The sequence below is a fragment of the Scheffersomyces xylosifermentans genome (genome assembly GCF_036884685.1).
Source record: "Scheffersomyces xylosifermentans strain CBS 12540 chromosome Unknown RJT20scaffold_2, whole genome shotgun sequence".
Taxonomy (NCBI): Eukaryota; Fungi; Ascomycota; class Pichiomycetes; order Serinales; family Debaryomycetaceae; genus Scheffersomyces; species Scheffersomyces xylosifermentans.
Window position 1 is genome coordinate 917,732 of NW_027042940.1, and position 19,531 is coordinate 937,262.

Consider the following 19,531-nt stretch of genomic DNA (forward strand, 5'->3'; position numbering starts at 1 on the left):
GTGCTCTTTATATAATGTGCATGGGCTACTGTTTACGTTTACGCTTTTGCAAAGATCATTTGCATTTTCTTGAGCCACCAAGTTTCTTTTCGGTGGTGCCTAAAAGAGCTAAAAGAGACCACCAGGTAATCTGATGGGATGCTGCAGGAACAGTAATAGAGTGGATAGGAAGTTGTTAACCAGAAAGGTGTTGTGTATGATGTAATGCGAGAGAGTTGAGAGTGAGGGATGAGTGAAAGTTGCGACACGAGAGAGTCGTGAGTGAGAGAGTTGTGATATGAGAGAAGTGATTTAAGAGATGTGAGTGAGTTTAGCCAGTATAATGAATCGAGTGACCATGTGACTACGACCATTATGACAATGAACAGAGTGAGTTTTGTCAGTGTTGTCTATGAATGTTCTGTGTAGGGGCTTACCTTTTGCTTGAAGCGATGACGGGAAAGAGAAGAATGTTGCATATTGCAGCAACAACAGCCCCAATTGGGATTGGAAGTTTCTTGGATAACCAAGTAATACATACTTCCAGAGACGCATTCATTGTTACACCACGGTGGGGTAGTCTTGAGGGAGGAGGTTGTGTGGAAAGGTAATTGTTACCGATGAAACTTGGTGTTTGCTTGTGTTTTGGGGTCGCGTGGGCGGTGGCTAAGTCTTGGAATAAAGCTCATTGTGATGATATTGTTGTTATGCTTGTCTCGTGGCACAAGAAGTAGGAAGGTGAGTTTCAATGGCAGACAGCTCTACAACCACTACAGTACTACACTGCTACCACCGGGAGTGGTACCCCACTGTAACTTGAACCACGCATTAGACATCGACATGAAATCCGGAGCTATTCTTCAGTTTAGTTAGGATATCGCGTCACTGCCTAAAAATAGACAAACTCCATGCATAAACCAATAGTTGTCTGTTGTCACATACCTTTCTCCAGCATTCGTATTCCTCTGACCACTCCTTCTCTGTTACCCCGTATCAAGAGTTCCAAGAACTAGCTGCGTGTTTCATGGCTTGAGTGACATTACGTCATTGTTTTTTTATAAATGCGAATATTATGTAGATCATTGAATAGTGCAAAACAGACTCAGCAGGCTAAATCAGCTCAACTCCGTAAAATCAACTTTCCTAAATGACAACTGATGGCATTAGAAATCAATGAAGGTATTGCCATCATGTTGACTTCTTATTACTTTCGATGACAAATCTACTTACTTCGTATTTACGTCATCTTCATATCAAAACTGCGAATATGGTGGGATCATGGGACTTCATTACCACGAATATCACTATCGTGATCATAGACTATGATTGAAGTCGTCGAATTTCGTAATTGAGATATTGTATGAAATCATATCACTTTCGGTAGCAAAGCTGGACTACTTGTACTAGGTTATTTGCTAAATGACCAGAGGTATGAAGAAAAGAAGAAATTATTGCTTGGGACCTAATCATCCTGCACAGTTATTGCTGCAAAAACTCCCAAATTTTAAGCCTTTGTCATTTTTAATTATATTGCCCACGAAACTGTGCTGAAGGCATCCAGCGAATAGAAATGACTTTTTTTCCTTACAATTGTTTAGGGCTCCCATTGTACATCGAGATTGGCTCAAGCTATATCCAATCACCTACATGTGCTAACAAAAGGGTACTTATATTTTTAGACTTTTGAGGTAAGACCAATCTACCAATTTTTGAAATCACGTATAAGGACATCGCGCCCCCATAAAAGAACTGCAGCAGCTTCTTAAAAGTTACCAAGAGTGGCATTGTACTTAACCGAGGTGTAATCCCAGTAGAAAGTGACCTCTGATGGGTAGGTTGAGTTAAGATTACATTGTTCAGCATAGTTAAGATGTCCGATTCTTTCATTGATGTACTCCTCATACTTGGAGAACTCACAGGAGAAACCAGGGCCATCAGAACACTTTGGAATTGGAACAACAGCATCATTAATAATGTATCTGACATAAGAAGTACCGGCACAACTGAACTTTTCAGTGTAGATTCTAGCACCTTGAGGAACAATAGATGAATGCACGTATGGACTTGGGAAAGGAATATAGTCAACTGGTAAGTCGGCAGATGGCTCTAAGATTCCCAAAGCACTGTGGAAGATCTCTAAGTCAGTGTCGTGACTGAAAGACAACCAAATCTTGTTTTCAGCCGTATCGTCCTTCAACAAAGTTAAAGAAGCGTTCAACAAAGTTGATCCAATGACAGCGGTCAAGTTGTTTCCTGGACCGTTGGAGTAGTAGTTAGTTATGTCAGTAAGATAAGAGTTTTTGATAAATTCCTCGTTGGTGAAAATATCACAGAATGGGGATGAGCCTCTAACATTAAGCTCGTAAGCACACCAACTGAACAAACTGCCGACGTCAGTGCTGGTCAAGTTCAAACCAGGGTTAGCCTTGACAAATCTGTCTCTGGCAGCATCCAAGTAGGAAGTGTTGTATTTCTTGAGTAAGTCACTGTGAATAGTGTAGTTGTAAGCTTGACAGGCTTCTCTTGGAACCAAGGAGTTAGCACCAAAACTTTCATCTTCGTCAACAATAACGAATTCAACATTCTTACCCTCAGCGAAGTCATCTCCAAGGAAACCTCTGGCGAAGTATCTGGAGGTTTGGTAGCATCTACCGGAGTTGGATGAGAAAACAGGGAATGGCTTGGTGGAGTTCTCGTTATACAAGGATCCATATTGAGCTCTGAACTTGGCACCATGTCTCAATGCATTGGTGGTACCAGCATACAAACCGTAGGAGTTTTTTGGCGATGTCTCCTTTTCGTAAAGAGCAGGGTCTGGAACGAAGTAGGTGTAGTCGTTAAGGAAGGACAACTGGCCTTTGAAGGTACCGTTGTAACTGGTGAACTTCTTGTAAATTGGTTCGAACTTCCTACCATCTCCGTTAGATGGGTAACGCTCACCATGTCTGGAAAATAATTGAACTTGCTCGTATTTACATTGATCGGGGAGATCGGTTGAAATTCCGAAACCGTTTCTTTGAATGTAAGGAGCTGAGCCACCCAAGAATTTAACGACATTGTACTGCTCAACTGCAGCTTGGTCTGGGGAAGCAAGGTTTTGGTATGGACTTTGTCCAACCAACAAAAGTCCACTGTTGATCAACTTAGAAGGAGCAACCATTTCTGTTCTTGGATTCGATACTTGAACTAATTTTTTGCTGCAGCAATCATTCTTGGCACTGGCAATGAAACATGTCTGGACTATTTATACTCTTGAAGTTCTGACAAGAAACCATTCTTCTATGGAAAGCTGCAAATTCTATTTAGAAGGTCACTTAACTAGATGTATATTAGCAGCAACGTGTAGTTGTCTTCAAGATGTTCCCATTTAGAACAGAAAGTTACTGCTTTAAGACATACCCCCACGTGTAATTACAGTGCCTATTACTGATTAGAGCTCGCCTCGTGTATATGTATGAAAATTGACAGGAATAACTTCAAACAACCGAAAGTCGGCTTATCCAGGGATATAGAATGAGCCACATTCGTATGTACTATTCTGCATCGCTTAAAATTGGGGTAATGGCTTTTGAAGATCATCCATTAATGATTGGTCAATACAAATGCCTTTGGTGACTTGGTAAGGCATATATGGTGAAATATAGATGAGGATGGATAGTGAGTGAGATTTGTAACCGTAAGACGGATTTAATGCCGGATAATCTGTTGGGGATAATTTGTAAATATGACTTAAGTCCATGTGTTCAAACCATTGGAAGTTCACTATATAAGACAATTGTCAAGCCACTGGATGGTACGGAGGAAAAATACCCGTATCACTTAAATTGGTTTAAGTTTTTGATTGGCATTCGATATTTACTTCGGACACCACTCCCAAGCCGTTCCAATCCAAGGCTAACTAAAAGTAAAATTGAATTACGCTAAGCTGCAGTAATAGACATCACTCAAAATTTCAAGGCTATAGGAACTTTCTATCAACCTTCTCTTCCGATTGAAGAATTCGTGAATATTTTAATATCTGGTCAGATATAATTCGTTCAACACCATGAGCTATTCATTTGCTAAGTACCATTGAGTTCACTTCGCTTGGCCCGTTTAGGAAACTCTGTGCGGTCAATGATATAAGCCCCCAATGGTGCAACATCAGTTTGAACTGAAGCGATGGTTCGATGTCTCCAATATTGAGTTAATTCGTGCAATCAGACCCAATCTTCGTTTCGGAACGCATTTCCACCTACTGGATTAGGCCTAGTTGATCAATCCAACAAGCACCAAGATCTTGTTTGTTTGGCCCTTATCCGACCACAGAGATCGAACCACTTACTTGGACTCCAAGCCTCGTAGTACCTCTCTATCAAAAAGTATACCTCCTGAGATGGAACTACACACCGTCCTACATTACTGATTTCGGATTAGATTTCCACTTTCCCGGAAGAGTAATCAGATACCGCTCTTGTCAATCTTCAACCTTATCGTCAGATATGATAGATTCTCAAAAGGGTAAGACGCGCCAAGTTTTTAACAGCGCTACCAAACATTGATACTTACTATGACTCTAACTGATAAGGGTAGCTATACGAGATTGGTAATCGGTGATGTATTTTCTTGATATAAATACTGCCATGTAAGTTCTTTGTGGAGGGATTGTGAGAAATATTCAGTCACCCTCAAGCAAATATTTCAAGTCAAAATGACAATTGAGGCGCAAAAATCTTACATATTCCAGGGCAAGATCGATGAACAAGTTCCCAACGTCTTAAAGGGAGAAGGAGTCAAGATTACTGTAGAGCACAATGGTGTTACTCAGGAATTGATAGACGGAGTCACTGGTGCTGCTGTTGGTGCTTTAGGATGGGGTGATCCTGATGTCTTGGACATGATCACAGAAGCTGCGAAAGTGACTAGTTATTCATACCCAGCCTACATTGGCAATAAGTACAGTGAAGCGCTTGCAAAGTTTTACATTGATCACTCTCCAGAAGGGGCTTTTGCAAGTGCCTTATGGTGTGGATCTGGTTCAGAATCAAATGAAAATGCTCTCAAGATTATAAGACAGTATCATTTGGAGAAGAATAATGTTAAGAAGATCAAGTTTATCTCAAGAAAGACTTCCTACCACGGATTTACAATTGGTTCGATGTCCATTTCGTCCAACCCAAGAACTGCTACCTTCAAAGATATATTATTACCTAGTGAACAATGCCCTAAGATGGAAGTCTGCTATCCTTACAGAAATCAGAAGAAGAACGAAACTACTGAGGAATATGTGGCTCGGTTAATGACAAATTTAGAGGAGTTGATCTTAAAAGAGGATCCTGAAACAGTTGCTGCTGTTATTGTAGAGACTTTACCAGGTAGTTCTTTAGGTACCTCTCCACCTCCACCAGGTTACTTACCAGGAATTAGAAAGCTCTGTAATAAGTATGATGTCATAATGATGTTGGATGAGGTTATGTGTGGAACTGGTAGAGTTACCCCTAATGGCGGCTTGAACTGTTGGGAGAATTTTTTAACTGTTGAAGAAGGTCCTGATATCCAAACAGTTGGAAAAACGTTGGGATCTGGTTACGTCACAATTGCTGGAATTTTAATCTCACCAAAGATGAGAAATGTCTTCCTTGAAGGCTCTGGTCGCAGCATGGGTGCCCATACATATTCTGGACACGGATTCAACTGCTTGGTAGCATTGAAAATCCAGGAGAAAATTCAAGCACAAGGGTTGACTAAGAATATCTTTAAGATGGGAAATTTGATGGGTGAGAAGTTAAAGAAAACACTAGAAGACTCCCCCGTTGTTGGAGATGTTAGGGGTTTGGGAGGCTTTTGGTCTATAGAGTTCGTGAAGAATAAGGATACGAAGGAAAGCTTCCCATTGGCACTAGATGTTACACATCGTGTTCAAGACCAGTGTTTTGACAACGGATTAACGGTTATGGGAAATCAAGGTTGTAATGATGGTACTGGTGACCATGTTTCCATTGCACCTCACTTTATTGTCACTGAAGAGGATATTGACTCAATTGTTACAATTCTCACCAAATCTGTAGGAGAAATTGTTGAGCAATTGAAGGCAGAGGGTGAATTGTAACAAGATTGAAGTAAGAAATATGTTATGTCAAATTTTTGTATGAATCTGAATTTTATTGATCTATTATTGATTAGTGCTTTTTATTTTTCATATCTTTGTAAACTTTGTAGTGTTTCTTTATTGAATTATCTACCCGTACGATATAAGGTTGAATTTGCTTTTGTGGTTTAAGCAGCACTTTTGTAAAAGAAATTTTCGACTCATTTTTTTTTGCAGCAATTCTCGAGAAAGTGTCAATTTTCGTGGTTACGAGAGTTGGCAGGACATGGTCGAATGATCTGACTCAGAAGATTATTAAAATTCTTTGCCTTATCGAATCCACTTTTACGGATAGAAGTGGGGGGGGGATCGAGGGAGGTTGCTAAATTTCTTCACTACCAGAGGATACTGGATTTCTTAGTTTGCTCTGTGTTTTAAATTGCTTGAATCCTGCGAGTCAATATGCGAGTTACTACACAACAACAATAAGATCCAAAGAAATGTGCAATATTTGGATTTCTTACTCTCGTATACGCCCATTAGCAGTTTTAAGAATAATAGTTGATGCATTCGTATTTTTGTATAAGACCTACAACCTCTGTAGCTAAGTATTGTTAGTTGTGTGCTCCCCTTTCGCACCCCTGATTTGCTTGATGCAACCACACCAATTCGAGGGGATAATCCCATACGTTGGCTGCCACAGCTCCCCCTCACATTAGCCAAGCACCTGAATCTACTCCTAGATCACTCCGTTGTCACTTGATCCACCTAGAACTCCATTTCCTCCCCTCCGATCATTTCATCGCCACAAAACACTGGGATCACTGGGAGTTTCACCAGAACGACATGCGACACTGATATTTTTCAGTCATCGGACCGAACACCATCAATGATGATAACTCACTTCTATATCCACCAAAACCATACCAATCTCAGCTTTTCACCCATTTTTCACCCACCACAACATCCGGACCCCCATCCGAACCATCCCTCCATCTCTCCCTCTTCCACCCACTCGCCTCTCCATCCACCATCCCTCAGGACCCTACCACATCCTTGGTCGCATCTACCCGCCTGGATGCAAATTTACCCAATCGGGCTCCCTGCACACACACCACGCGTTGATTTTCAACTCAATTTTTTCTAATGTCGGCTGAGGAAGGAGAAAGCTGTCTCTAGTGATAGTTAATTAAAAGAACTATCTACAGCGGCTACAAGACAATTGAATATATTTATTAAACAACCGTGCTTTGTAGTAGCAGGATTAGTAGTATATGGACCTGAACAGTTTGCACCATGTCTGCCACCGAACCGAGGGTCTATCGTGCCACCTACTCAAGTGTATGTATCGGAGTGAAATACGCGTTAACATGGGTCTTGTGGCAGTAAATCAGAGAAAGAGAAATCGGGAACAAGATTCCAATTAGAGTTGGATTATCAATGGTGTAAATCATTACTAGTTCCACTAAGGAGAAACTCCGCTCACACTGCCATCGTAATATCAGCCCTTTTCGCCGTGCTTTTACTAACCTGTTTGTCTAGACTGATGTGTACGAATGCAATATGAACGAATCGCCCATCATGCGTCGTTGCAAGGATGACTGGGTGAACGCTACTCAGATCTTGAAGTGTTGTAACTTTCCCAAAGCTAAGAGAACCAAGATCTTGGAAAAAGGCGTCCAGCAAGGTCTTCATGAAAAGGTCCAGGGTGGCTTTGGACGGTTCCAGGGAACTTGGATCCCGTTGCCAGACGCCCAAAGATTAGCTCAGTTATATGGAGTAACGGCCGAGTTGGCTCCTGTTCTTTATCTAGATTTGAGTGATCCTAATTTACATATTCCTCAGAAGGCTAAGCCAGCCCCAAAAGAGCCGTCACAGGTGAAAAGAAAGTACACCAAGAAGGCAAAGAAGCCGGAAGACGTTGCATCCAAGAAATACAAGGCAGGTAAGAAAATGGGCAATGAAGCTGATATGTCTCAGGACTCCTTTAACGCTCAGGATTCCTTCAACTCGCTATCTAGACAAAGCTCCTACTTGTCGTCAACACAGCAGCCTCCTGTTCCGGCTTCTGCCCAAGCTTCAATACAGCAATACCAGCAGATGTTACCTCAGCAGCAGCAACAGCAGCAACAGCAGCAAATGCCACAAACCTTCACACAGGCTGATTTTATGGCTATGAATGGAAATGGAACTGTTAACCAACACATGCCTATGTATACTCAACACAATCAAGCGATCCAGAATGAGTTCCAGAATTATCAGATGCAGTTTCAACGTATGCAACAACAGCAACAACAACAACAGCAGCAGCACCAGCAGCATCCGGAGAACCCCCAGAAATATTATCAAAATATTCCATATGGAGGTCAACAACAACAGCAGCCGGCTAACCCTTCCCAGCATTCTATGGTGCCTCAGATGATTGGTTTCCAACATAACAGTAGCAGCAGCAAGACACTGTCACAAGGAACCAACGAGGCAACAAACTGGTCTCAAGATGACCTTTCAGGCAACCACAAGGACAGCGATACGTCTGTGTCAACAAATGAGGATCCCAAGCTCCACAGAAATATTAACGATAGCATGACTGCAGACATCACTCAGAGTCCCAGATCAAGTGCTCAGGATGATGAGTCTTATTCATCCCAGTTGTTGAAATTTTTCAGTGAGGATAATGCCGAGATTCCTTACTTCGTCCACAATCCTCCTTATAACTTTAATATTAATGAGCCTATAGATGATGAGGGTCACACTCCACTTCATTGGGCTGCTTCCATTGGAAACTGCCAAATGATCCATATACTTCTTGCCAAAGGAGCAAGTCCACTTGTAGTCAACAACTTAGGCTTGAACCCGTTATCTAAGCTAATTTCATTTAACAACTGTTTCGAGTTGAAGAACTTTCCCAAGGTTTTGGACGATTTGGAATTGTGCTTAATAAACACTGATATCAATGGCAGGACACCATTGCACTACTTATCTCAATTTGCCAAGGTGAAAACTAAGTATGAAAGCTTACGTTATTACTTGAACATTATTTTAAATAAGTTGACGTCATTGTCTAACCTGAACACAAGTAAACAAGTTGATTTATTGAGAAATGTTCTTGATCATCAGGATGTGAACGGTGACACTTGCTTGCACCTTGCTGTGAAGTCGGGTTGTGCAAAGATCGCCCGCTCATTGTTGCAATATGGAGCAAGAGATGATCTAGAAAATATCAATAAGGAAACTGCTAGGTTCTTGATTACACAATATAATCTTATTCCAAACTATGCAGCCGAAGTTCAGCAAAGCAATGGTGGAATTCCCACAATCTATGAACAGCCAAGACGTCCAGTACCTGTCCCTCAGCAGCAGTTCCCTACACCTATCAACTCACAAAGTTTCCAAGCCTCTGTTAATAAGCGTTCTCAGGAGAACCAACAGTACCAGGTCTTGGCTACTCCAGTGCAGCCTCCGTTGAACGGTTCAATTGAGACTCCAGACACTCAGAGGACAACAATTCAAGACGACGATATGGACGAGGAAGATACAACTTCGGAACGCATAGATAGAAGACATTTGGATTATATCAAGTCAGAGGATAATAAGGAGAACATATTTGTGGAGAATCACAAAGGCTATGATGCTATGTCCACTCCTATTCAGAAGACACATCTAGGAATGCATTCGAACCCAGCATCCGTTGCACATCAACCATTAGCAGTTATCACTGAAAGAACAGTAGAAAGTACCCCTATTCGTGATGATAAAAAATTGCACATTTCTGCTATCCAGCAGACTCACAAGCCACGTCCTCCCAAGTTGGACGAAAATGGCAATATTGTCGAGGAGAAGAAATCCGTACCTAGTGAGAGTACATTTGACGTGAAGTTGCTGATGAACGACTTGTCGTCTATGATCACTGGCATGATCAATTCATTGTCCGACTCCTACAGTCAACAATTGAAAAAGTACGAATCTGAGAGGAAAGCTTTGAGCGAGCAGTTAGAGAGCAAAAATGTAAGAAATGAAGAGGCATTCGTCAATTTCAAGAAGTTGTTAAATAGAAGCGGGTTAGAGCAATTCAGTACTATCGAGGAAGGGAAGAAATTATTATTTGGAGCTATCAAAGTGCACGAGGAGGATTTGCAATCCAAAGAGCACTCATTGTTGAGAGTTTTGGAGAGAGACCAGGCTTTTCAATTGGCCGCGCTTGTGGAGGAACAGGAATTGAAATATATGGATATTGAAGAGAAGAGCGAGAACAGTGAATCCAATTCCGATTTGGTCAACCAGGACAAGTTTGACTACGCAATTGAGCTTACTAATTTGCAGCTCGAACGCAGTCGCTTGATGGCAAATGTGACCAAGGGAATGAAAATGTTTGGTATTGATTCAAAGATGTATAAATATAGAAAATTGCTTAGTCTAAGCTGTGGATTGAAGGTGGAAGACATTGATAGTTTGATCGATGGTATTGAGGAGTCATTGGTAGAAAATACAGCGTAAGGTTCACAAGGATACTCATTTTAATTCACATATATATGTATTATTTAGCATTGACTCTTCGACTCTGACACTGACATTGATTGCTATTGCCAGACAATTGACATTCATAATTCTTAAAAGAACATTCTCACAATTATAAAGGAAACATAAATTGTTCGTAGACATCGTGCTATCTCCAGAGAGATATAGAATATTAGCCCACCACGGAGAAAAAAATAATAACGTACATGTCATAGACGATTTAAGGGTGGCAGCAATTTAGCTTTGTAATAGATTTCGTGGTCTGGACCTATGCCAGCAATTAGTTATCGGTTGCAATCGCGGTGGAAACATGCCATATTCTACTTTCTTATTATAGAAGATCATTGTTTCGACGACTGGAACACAGAAAACATAAATTACAATACCCGTCAATGACGGCTGCTTTTTTTGGGCAGCCCAATGACAAATTCGTGCCGAAAAGAAACACATATTTACGTACCAAAAGTTCAGCTCTCGGATTACTTAACGTAGGCCACAGCCTTTGGAACACTCTCCCGTATCTCGCACCCTTTCAGTAAAAAGTTCTTTGTCTATAAGATCTCTCACCGTCAAAGCACATTAAGATTCTTTATATCCTGTATCAACTGTCACCACGTATATATAAACTAATTCATTAACTGAGTATATATATAGTGCCATGGCCCGATATACACAATGCCCAGTATACCCAGTATACACGATAGACACACGCTATACATGATATACACGATATACACGATACACGATACACGATACACGATACACGATACACCCAATAGATTATAATCACTTAAGATATCTTATGGGAGATACATTTAATAGTCTAGATTGCTACTTTCTAAACCTACTACCTTATCGCAATAAGTCTGACTCCTTATACTCACCCCACCACACCACTCTTCTGAATATTTTGCAACCATTCACTCTCCTCTCTCACTCTCTCTCACTCTCTCTCACCAACAACCTCTTCCTTCTTAACAGACAGTCTTGTGTGCTAACTGCAAAAAAATGTTTCAAAAGAAAGCAACAATTTCCAATTTTCGCAGTCGCATTAAAAGTCGTGCACTGGCTCATACTCGGATTCTCCAAAATCATAATACGCCAAAACAGAAGTGCTGCCAATTTGCAAATGGTGTTTCCTCTTAGAAAGGTGGTCACATTCTCAACGAAATCATAGGCGGTAAGTCATTGGAGTGATATAATGGCAAAGAATACGTACAAAAGGCAAAAGTTGACGCAACAAAAGGGAACCGCCCCGGTGGTTCCACCAACAAAGTACGAACCATCGCCTGCTTCATTGAGAAACTTCCCTTCATCTATCATAAACGGAGTAACTTCTGAAGGAGGACTCTTTTCGTTGACGTTCAAGTCAGTGACATGTACCTCCCTTGTAGAGAACTTGGATTTATTGCGCAGATGCGTTTTCCCTGAAAAAGAGCTTTTGCTTTCAAGAATCACAGATAAGAAACGGGACTCTGCCGCCGTGATAAAGAAATTGAAAGGTGACATCGAAACGGAAAAGAAAGAATCCGCAAAGTACACTAAGAAAGGAAACCAGGAAATAATAGGAAAACTCCAGAGCGAATTGCAGGATGTGCTTGAAAACGGAAAGGATTTGAACGAATTTGGAAAGAGATTAATCGAGGAATATGAACAAAGACACCCAAACAAGTCTCTTAGATTCAGTGATGATGACTTCTCCAGAGTATTTGACGCTGTACCGGGTGTACACGTCGACAAATTTGAGGATGTAGAAGACCCTGATCTCACTGCATACCAAAAAACAAAGACCCCAGATGTCCCACAAATACAAGCTTCTAACAAAGATGAGGATCCTGTGTCAGCTACTCCACAAACACAACCAGATGTCGAAAAACCACAACCAATTCAGCCCCAACATACAACGCCAGCTGTAGAACAAACACCATTACAGCAATCACCTGCTATTGTTTCTCAGAGCACACTCCCTCAACCAGCAAGCATCCCGCCAGTCCAACAAGAAGTCGCAGAATATCCACCAGCTCCAATCGTTGTCCAAGCACAGCAACCTGTTCAATACTCCGAGGTTCCTGAAGTTACCCAGAACAACCCACCGCATCAGCTGGTACCACAATTCACTCCTCTGCAATATTCTCAATCAAATCAAATATCGCAGCCAATTGCACAAACTCAAGAAGTTCCTCCACAGGTTACTCCACAAGTTCCTCAACAGTTCCAGCAAAATCCTTCTACTGGATTCAATCAATAAATAGGGGTATGAATTGCTACGAAAAGTCTAGCTATCACAACTGTATATTTAGAAATGTATAATATTGAAAATTTAGCTAAGGCAATCTATGGTAGTTACTCTACGCCGATGACAAGACTTTTGATTGTCAAGTAATCAGCTAATCCGTACTTCGAACCTTCTCTTCCAAACCCAGATTCCTTGACACCACCAAATGGAAGTGCGGCCTCAGAAATGCCTCCAGTGTTGACTCCAACCATACCAACATTTAATTCCTCGGCGACTCTGAAGACCTTGCTGATGTCTGGAGAATAGAAATAACCAGCCAATCCCACTTCAGTATTGTTAGCTAACTTAAGAACTTCCTCCTCAGAACTGAACTTGAATAACGGAGCAACGGGCCCAAATGTCTCTTCGTGTGCAACATCCATTTCTTGAGTGCAATCACTTAAAATAGTCAAATCGTGAAAGAATTCTCCAATATCAGGACGGTGATTACCACCTAACAACACTTTTGCTCCTTTTTCTACTGCATCTTTAATGTGCTGTTGAACTTTTGCAAGAGATCTTTCATGAATGAGAGGACCGTGTGTGATTGATTCTTGTAATCCATTACCCAATTGAGTAGTTTCTTTAACTTTCTGGACAAATTTACTTGCAAACTCGTCGTATATGGTTTCGTGGACGAAAATTCTATTAGCACAAACGCATGTTTGGCCACTTGATCTAAACTTAGCAGTAATTGCTCCTTGAACGGCCTTGTCGATATCCGCATCTTCAAAGACTATGAATGGAGCATTTCCACCTAATTCGAAGGTCAATTTTTTGAGAGTTGTTGATGACTGCTTCATCAAAAGCTTTCCAACATTCGTTGATCCAGTAAATGAAACTTTTTTAACTAAAGGGTGTTCACATATGAATTGGCCGACTTCTGCAGTTTTATTAGCAGGCAAAACGTTGACAACTCCTGGGGGAATTCCAGCTTCCTCCGCTAAATGAGCAATCAGCAAAGCCGACAAAGGAGTCTCTGATGCTGGCTTAATGACACTTGTACATCCTACTGCAATTGCAGCACCCAACTTTCTGGTGATCATTGCAGCCGGGAAGTTCCATGGGGTAAGCAAACCGCAAACTCCGATAGGTTGCTTCAACGTTATGATTCGGTTTGCACCATTGGCAGACGAAATTACATCTCCGTCGACTCTTGGGGCTTCTTCAGCAAACCACTGGAAGAAGGAAGCAGCGTACCTCACCTCACCTAATGCATCAGCGTAAGACTTTCCGTTTTCAAGAACAATGAGTTTGGCTAAGTCATCTTCGTTCTTTATCATTAGACTGTAGAGCTTTTGGAGAAGATCCGCTCTGTACCGACCAGTTGTCTTCTTAAACGAATGGAATGCTACCTCGGCAGCCTCAATTGCATCGCCAAACTCTTTCGTATCGAAGGCATACACATCTGCAATTTTGTCTTCTTTCTTGGTAGCTCTTGCTGGGTTATTGACAGAAAACGTCTTTCTCTCAGAGCTCTCTATCCAATTGCCATTAACATACCCTTTTGTTCTGATCAATTCTTGGTTTTTGAATTCTTTTAGGACTTGTGGAGACAGCACTGCTGCCAATTGTCTTCTAAATATTTTCAACATGGTATCCACTACAAAATTTCACTAATCCCCAGAAAGAACAATATTAAAGCAATCCCATAAATTTCACTCTACAGTGTTTTTCAGTGCAGTGAGAGTTTTTGTGGAGAATGGAGAACTCGTCGGAATTTGCGGCATGTTTCCGATAACGCAACTACTGTTGGAGAAGTGTGGGTAGCAGACTACGGGTAGTTATTATGGGTAGTATAGTTAATTATGGATGGTTAGTTATGAGTACTTAATTATGGGTAGTTTCCGGATAGTTAATTATAGATATTTAAATTTGAATAGTTATATGGATACTTGATGACGGATAGTTATTATGGATAGTTGTTATGGATAGTTATTATGGATAGTTATTATGGATAGTTAATTATGGAAAAATTAACTATGGAAAATTAACTAGATTATGGATAGGACAGTAAATTGTGGATAGCCAATTTTGGATAGTCAATTTTGGATAGTTAATATGATGGTCATTGTTGACTGGACACAAGATAGAGGTTGATATCGAGTAAAAGGATGACGAGGCTTTTGATAATATTACTGATGAAAATTTTAACTAGGCAATTTTTGTGCCCGAATAGTGTTTTATATATTCTGTGATAGTACATATGTATGCCTGGATGATGAAATTTGCCAAGAGAAGGCGAGGAGCGATTAAATTCCCGTTATTTCTATATACATTGACTAATATCAAGAATTGAACTCGCCTATTTTATACGCTGTTGCAGGAGAAGTTATGTAGTATCTCAAAACTGTCCCCTCTACATTTTCGAAGAGAGCGCTGGGGTTAGTTCTATCTGTCTTAAGATGAAGCAGAAATTCAAAATCTGTTTATATTCTGCTTCCACAAAATACCCAATAAATAAGGCTTTCTTGGATTAGAAAAATCTCCAAATCATACAACTTCGCTGGGTGCTGCTTCTTTGGCAATCTTCTTCACTTGCTTCTCAATCAATTTCCTTGGGTTTAATGCAAAAAAGCACTTTCTATCGATCTCTTTGACTTCATCTTGGGGCGACTTCAGCACTTGTTTCGCCACCTTGATACATTTTCTAATGGTTCTCACTAATGTTTCGTATTGTTCTCTCTGTGTTTGGATGTCAGAAGTCTCGCCATGTGTCTTTGTTGCTGTGCTGTCAGCTGCATCGTTGTCTATATTTTTGTCACCCTCTATTTTGACTTTTGCTTCCTCCTTCTTCACGTCTCCATTTTCTGGCTCTTCTTTAATGTCATCCAATTTATCTGCATGGTCCCTAAGAAACTTTCGTTTCAAATATCTATCAGTCACCCTCTTATCCACGTCATACATAGCGGCCAAGGCAATCTGTGGGGGAGTGAATAGAAAAGCAACGTCACTTAGTACAGCATTTTCATTTAACCAATTTTTAGCTTTATCATATAAAGTTCCAAGTGTGTTTACTGAAACGTCATACATGAGAGGAGACGGATGCAACAACACTGCCTGAAAATCAAGAAAGAAGCCATACAAAGGACGAAAAGGATGATGCACAAGTAAGGTGAATTTCAAGCTCAGCAAGATTATGAATTCCAAATCAAGGATATCTTTGGCGTCCGTTCCCTTCAAAGCTTTTACAAAGGACTCGATGGAGACGAAGTAGTTTTCAGACTTCGCTGCTAAAAACACACATGTATACATGATGTTTTTGGGGTGGTACTGCATTACTGAATTTTCAAGATAGAACTTTTTGAAAAAAGATACAGCTGTAAGTTTTACTTGTGTTGGCATTTTGAAGAACTTCGCTATTTGAATGATATTAGGTGTGTAGTAATTGAGGTATTTCGACTCTTCTTCGAATGTGATGAGATTAAGTAAAGACTCGGGATTTAACTTGTCCTTGTTATTTTCAAATACCTCTGGTGAAGCCTTCTTTAATTCAGCAAAGGCTTCATTGAATCTTTTTGTCGCTATAATTTGTCCAGCAGCGTTGGCTTTCTTCTTTGCTGCTTCTAATGATTCAGCAGTATAAGACCAAATCTCAAATTGTGTTGATCGCCTGTACAAGTCATCATTAGATATTCTTTTTCTTTTGGCTTCTGGATTTTCTTCAGAACCTTCCAGAGACGATTTGGTATCAGTAGTAGACTCCTTCATATTGAATTATATTTTGAATACAACAGTTAGTTATTATCTCTAACAACTAAACATAGTGTAGTATTGAAAAATACAAGGTTGATATATATCTGCATATAAAGATCTGGATATAGGTGTTACCCGGATGCAAACATAATGAATCAGTACCCACCAGGTTTTGGGATATTAAGGATGTTGAAACAGCCCTTTAATTAACGAACTCTATTAGTAATGTGGTATCGGTGAACTTATCATTGATAGTGGCTAAGATGGCGAAATCAAGGAATTCAATCAAGGAATACAAATTCAGTAGATAACTTCCATAATATTTCATACAATAAGGCTTATTTAGAACTTGATGTTTATTAATAGATAAGTAGATACTCACTTCCTTCCTTTGTTTTTTTACTTTTCATGAAAGAAAAGTGGTTATTACAGGAATATGAGTAAGCTATGCTAAATATAAGAGTTTTTGCATAGTTTTCTTAAAGTCGCTCCCCTTTTCTCCGTCTTATGGCTTGCGGATTGATCCGCTCTACATCTTGACAGATACCTAATGCGTACAGATTTCGTCCTATTTAGGAAGTGAATTGCGGCACATAGCTAGTCAGGACATAATAGATAACGCATGGAGTTCGATGGCTACGGATTAGGATCAGAAGTACAAGTTTAGCATATCCTCGAGGAATATATAAGCCAAGAGAATCCAAGTAATTGTGAATAGTAAAATAACGATTTCACATTCATAAAGGGCAGAGAAAATGCGTTATCTGACCCTTTTTGCAGTCGGTGCAATTTGTTCCGCATCCAATGCTCTAACGATCTCACCCTACGTCAAGAGGACTGTGTTCGAAAGCTTAGCCGATGAGCAACAACTTAATGATACCACTTATCATTTTGCCCAGATTGAAAGTGCCGAAATTTTTCCAATGCCTAAATGCAAAGAAATCACCCTTGAGGAAGCTACAATTGACCAATTGCAGGACTACATGTCTCTGGGCAAGATCAGTTCTGTGGATTTGGTGCAATGCTACTTAGCAAGATATTTCCAAGTCAACGACTTTGTTAATGGAATTCTCCAATTGAATCCTGATATGTTTGCCATTGCTTCGAGATTGGATGATGAAAGGAAAAAGGGTGTCATACGTGGTCCCTTACATGGCATCCCTTTCATCGTGAAGGATAACTACGCAACTAAGGATAAAATGCAAACTAGCTGTGGTTCCAATGCTTTATTGGGATCTGTTGTTCCCAGGGATGCACATGTTGTGAGTAAGTTGAGAGAAGCTGGTGCTGTTTTATTCGGCCATGCTACGCTTTCAGAATGGGCAGACATGAGATCAAATTCTTACAGTGAAGGTTATTCTGCCGTTGGAGGACAGGCCAGATGTCCTTATAATCTAACGCTTAATGGAGGCGGAAGCTCAACAGGCTCAGCAGGATCGGTTGCAGCTAATTTGATCATGTTTGCTTTAGGCACAGAAACTGACGGTAGTATTATATCGCCAGCAGGTAACAATGCTGTCGTTGGATTCAAGCCAACGGTGGGACTTACTTCAAGAGCAGGAGTCATCCCTGAATCAGAACATCAAGACACAACTGGGCCTCTTGCTAGAACGGTGAGGGATGCAGTGTACGTATTGCAGAATATGTATGGTGTCGATGAGCGTGATAATTATACTTTAGCACAAGTTGGTAATGTTCCGGAGGACGGAAACTACGTGAAATTCTTGGGTGATAGATCTTCTTTGAAGGGTGCCAAGTTTGGATTGCCTTGGGCAAAACTTTGGTCAACTGCAGATGAAGAACAGGTGGAAGGATTGTTAGAGACCATTAAATTAATCGAATCAGCAGGAGCCACAGTGATCAATAACACAGATTTTGGAAATTTGGATGTCATTTCGGATGATGGCTGGAATTGGGACTTTGGTCCAGTTAACGAGTCAGAGTACACAGTGGTTAAAGTCGATTTCTACAATAACATTGCTTCTTACCTTTCGGAACTCGAAAACACCGATATAAGAAGTCTCCAGGATATTGTAGATTATAACTTTAATAATGATGGAACTGAAGGTGGAACACCGGGAGTTCATCCAGCTTTTAAATCTGGTCAAGATGGACTCTTGGCCTCGTTGGCATGGGGCGGTGTGAAGAACGAGACTTACTATCAAGCAGTTGAATTTGTACGTAGGACTTCTAGAGATGAGGGGATTGATTACGCTTTGAACTACACAGATACTTCTACGGGTGAGAATTATCAGTTAGACGGATTACTAGTTCCTTCTGGAAATTCTATTACCTACCAACAAGCTGCCAAGGCAGGTTACCCTATGATAACTATCCCTGTTAGTGAGACAAGCATAGGGTTGCCCTATGGTTTAGGGATCATGCAAACACAATGGGGTGAGCCCAAATTAATTAAATATGGCTCAGCTATAGAAGATCTTATTAAAGGAAGGACAACACCAAAGTTCTCCGACTATCTTTCTAAGAACATTCCTGTTGTATGAGGCAATGACACCATGAACTAAGACACCTCACTGAATGGCTGCGAGAAAAAAAATCATGGAACCTTCTAGATAGTGCTTGCTTTTTGCATCCCATGGGGCTGCGAAGTATATATATTGGAGACACCTTTCTGTACTTAGTATATGACTTGTCTTATTGTTATATATTGTTTATATAATATATAACTTAGAATATAGAATTATACAAGTATTTGGATAAAAATAAAGAGAAAATTATCATGTTTGTAGTAGCTTTTGACACAGGAAGAAGACCAGTCGCAGGGCTCAACAGAGAGAGCTATCCAGTCTTTGTTAAACCAAGGGGTTGCAGAATAGAAGAAGAGAAAGAAACAAAGCTGGCATTATTGGAAACGGATAGCGTTAACTCCGTATTTTACAACAAGATCGAAACTCCTAGCAAATACGAAATTTCTGTGTCCATTCTGAAAGGTAATGCGCCCAATGATTTTTCTGATTTCGAGTTGGAATTGGTTAGAA

The 19,531-nt window shown here is 40.5% G+C and overlaps 7 protein-coding genes across 7 annotated transcripts; 4 read left to right on the top strand and 3 right to left on the bottom strand. All coding sequences in view use genetic code 12, as the record gives it.

The window, feature by feature from the left end:
* Positions 1 to 1,635: 1,635 nt before the first annotated feature.
* Positions 1,636 to 3,326, bottom strand: RJT20DRAFT_26531 (histidine phosphatase family protein). The gene has a single exon (XM_064919441.1). The coding sequence runs from the start codon at positions 3,137 to 3,139 to the stop codon at positions 1,742 to 1,744; it is 1,398 nt and encodes a 465-aa protein (XP_064775869.1). The 5' UTR covers positions 3,140 to 3,326; the 3' UTR covers positions 1,636 to 1,741.
* A 1,146-nt stretch (positions 3,327 to 4,472) lies between these two features.
* RJT20DRAFT_125661 (aminotransferase) lies at positions 4,473 to 6,105 on the top strand. The gene has a single exon (XM_064916553.1). It carries the CDS (start codon positions 4,670 to 4,672, stop codon positions 6,065 to 6,067), a length of 1,398 nt encoding a protein of 465 aa, XP_064775870.1. The 5' UTR covers positions 4,473 to 4,669; the 3' UTR covers positions 6,068 to 6,105.
* A 1,504-nt stretch (positions 6,106 to 7,609) lies between these two features.
* SWI4 (SBF complex DNA-binding subunit) lies at positions 7,610 to 10,540 on the top strand (the record flags this gene model as incomplete). The annotated part of the gene is made up of 3 exons (XM_064921395.1): positions 7,610 to 7,966; positions 8,159 to 9,231; positions 9,379 to 10,540. 3 exons carry the CDS (start codon positions 7,610 to 7,612, stop codon positions 10,538 to 10,540), a joined length of 2,592 nt encoding a protein of 863 aa, XP_064775871.1.
* Positions 10,541 to 11,650: 1,110 nt separating this feature from the next.
* On the top strand, positions 11,651 to 12,842 carry RJT20DRAFT_125664 (uncharacterized protein). The gene has a single exon (XM_064916554.1). It carries the CDS (start codon positions 11,763 to 11,765, stop codon positions 12,807 to 12,809), a length of 1,047 nt encoding a protein of 348 aa, XP_064775872.1. The 5' UTR covers positions 11,651 to 11,762; the 3' UTR covers positions 12,810 to 12,842.
* On the bottom strand, positions 12,843 to 14,464 carry UGA2 (Uga2p). The gene has a single exon (XM_064919085.1). It carries the CDS (start codon positions 14,429 to 14,431, stop codon positions 12,905 to 12,907), a length of 1,527 nt encoding a protein of 508 aa, XP_064775873.1. The 5' UTR covers positions 14,432 to 14,464; the 3' UTR covers positions 12,843 to 12,904.
* A 416-nt stretch (positions 14,465 to 14,880) lies between these two features.
* Positions 14,881 to 16,608, bottom strand: RJT20DRAFT_26557 (TFIIH complex kinase subunit). The gene has a single exon (XM_064919442.1). It carries the CDS (start codon positions 16,545 to 16,547, stop codon positions 15,330 to 15,332), a length of 1,218 nt encoding a protein of 405 aa, XP_064775874.1. The 5' UTR covers positions 16,548 to 16,608; the 3' UTR covers positions 14,881 to 15,329.
* A 573-nt stretch (positions 16,609 to 17,181) lies between these two features.
* RJT20DRAFT_125667 (Glutamyl-tRNA amidotransferase subunit A (Glu-ADT subunit A)) lies at positions 17,182 to 19,201 on the top strand. Its single transcript, XM_064916555.1, has one exon. It carries the CDS (start codon positions 17,288 to 17,290, stop codon positions 19,034 to 19,036), a length of 1,749 nt encoding a protein of 582 aa, XP_064775875.1. The 5' UTR covers positions 17,182 to 17,287; the 3' UTR covers positions 19,037 to 19,201.
* The last annotated feature ends 330 nt before the right edge of the window (positions 19,202 to 19,531 follow it).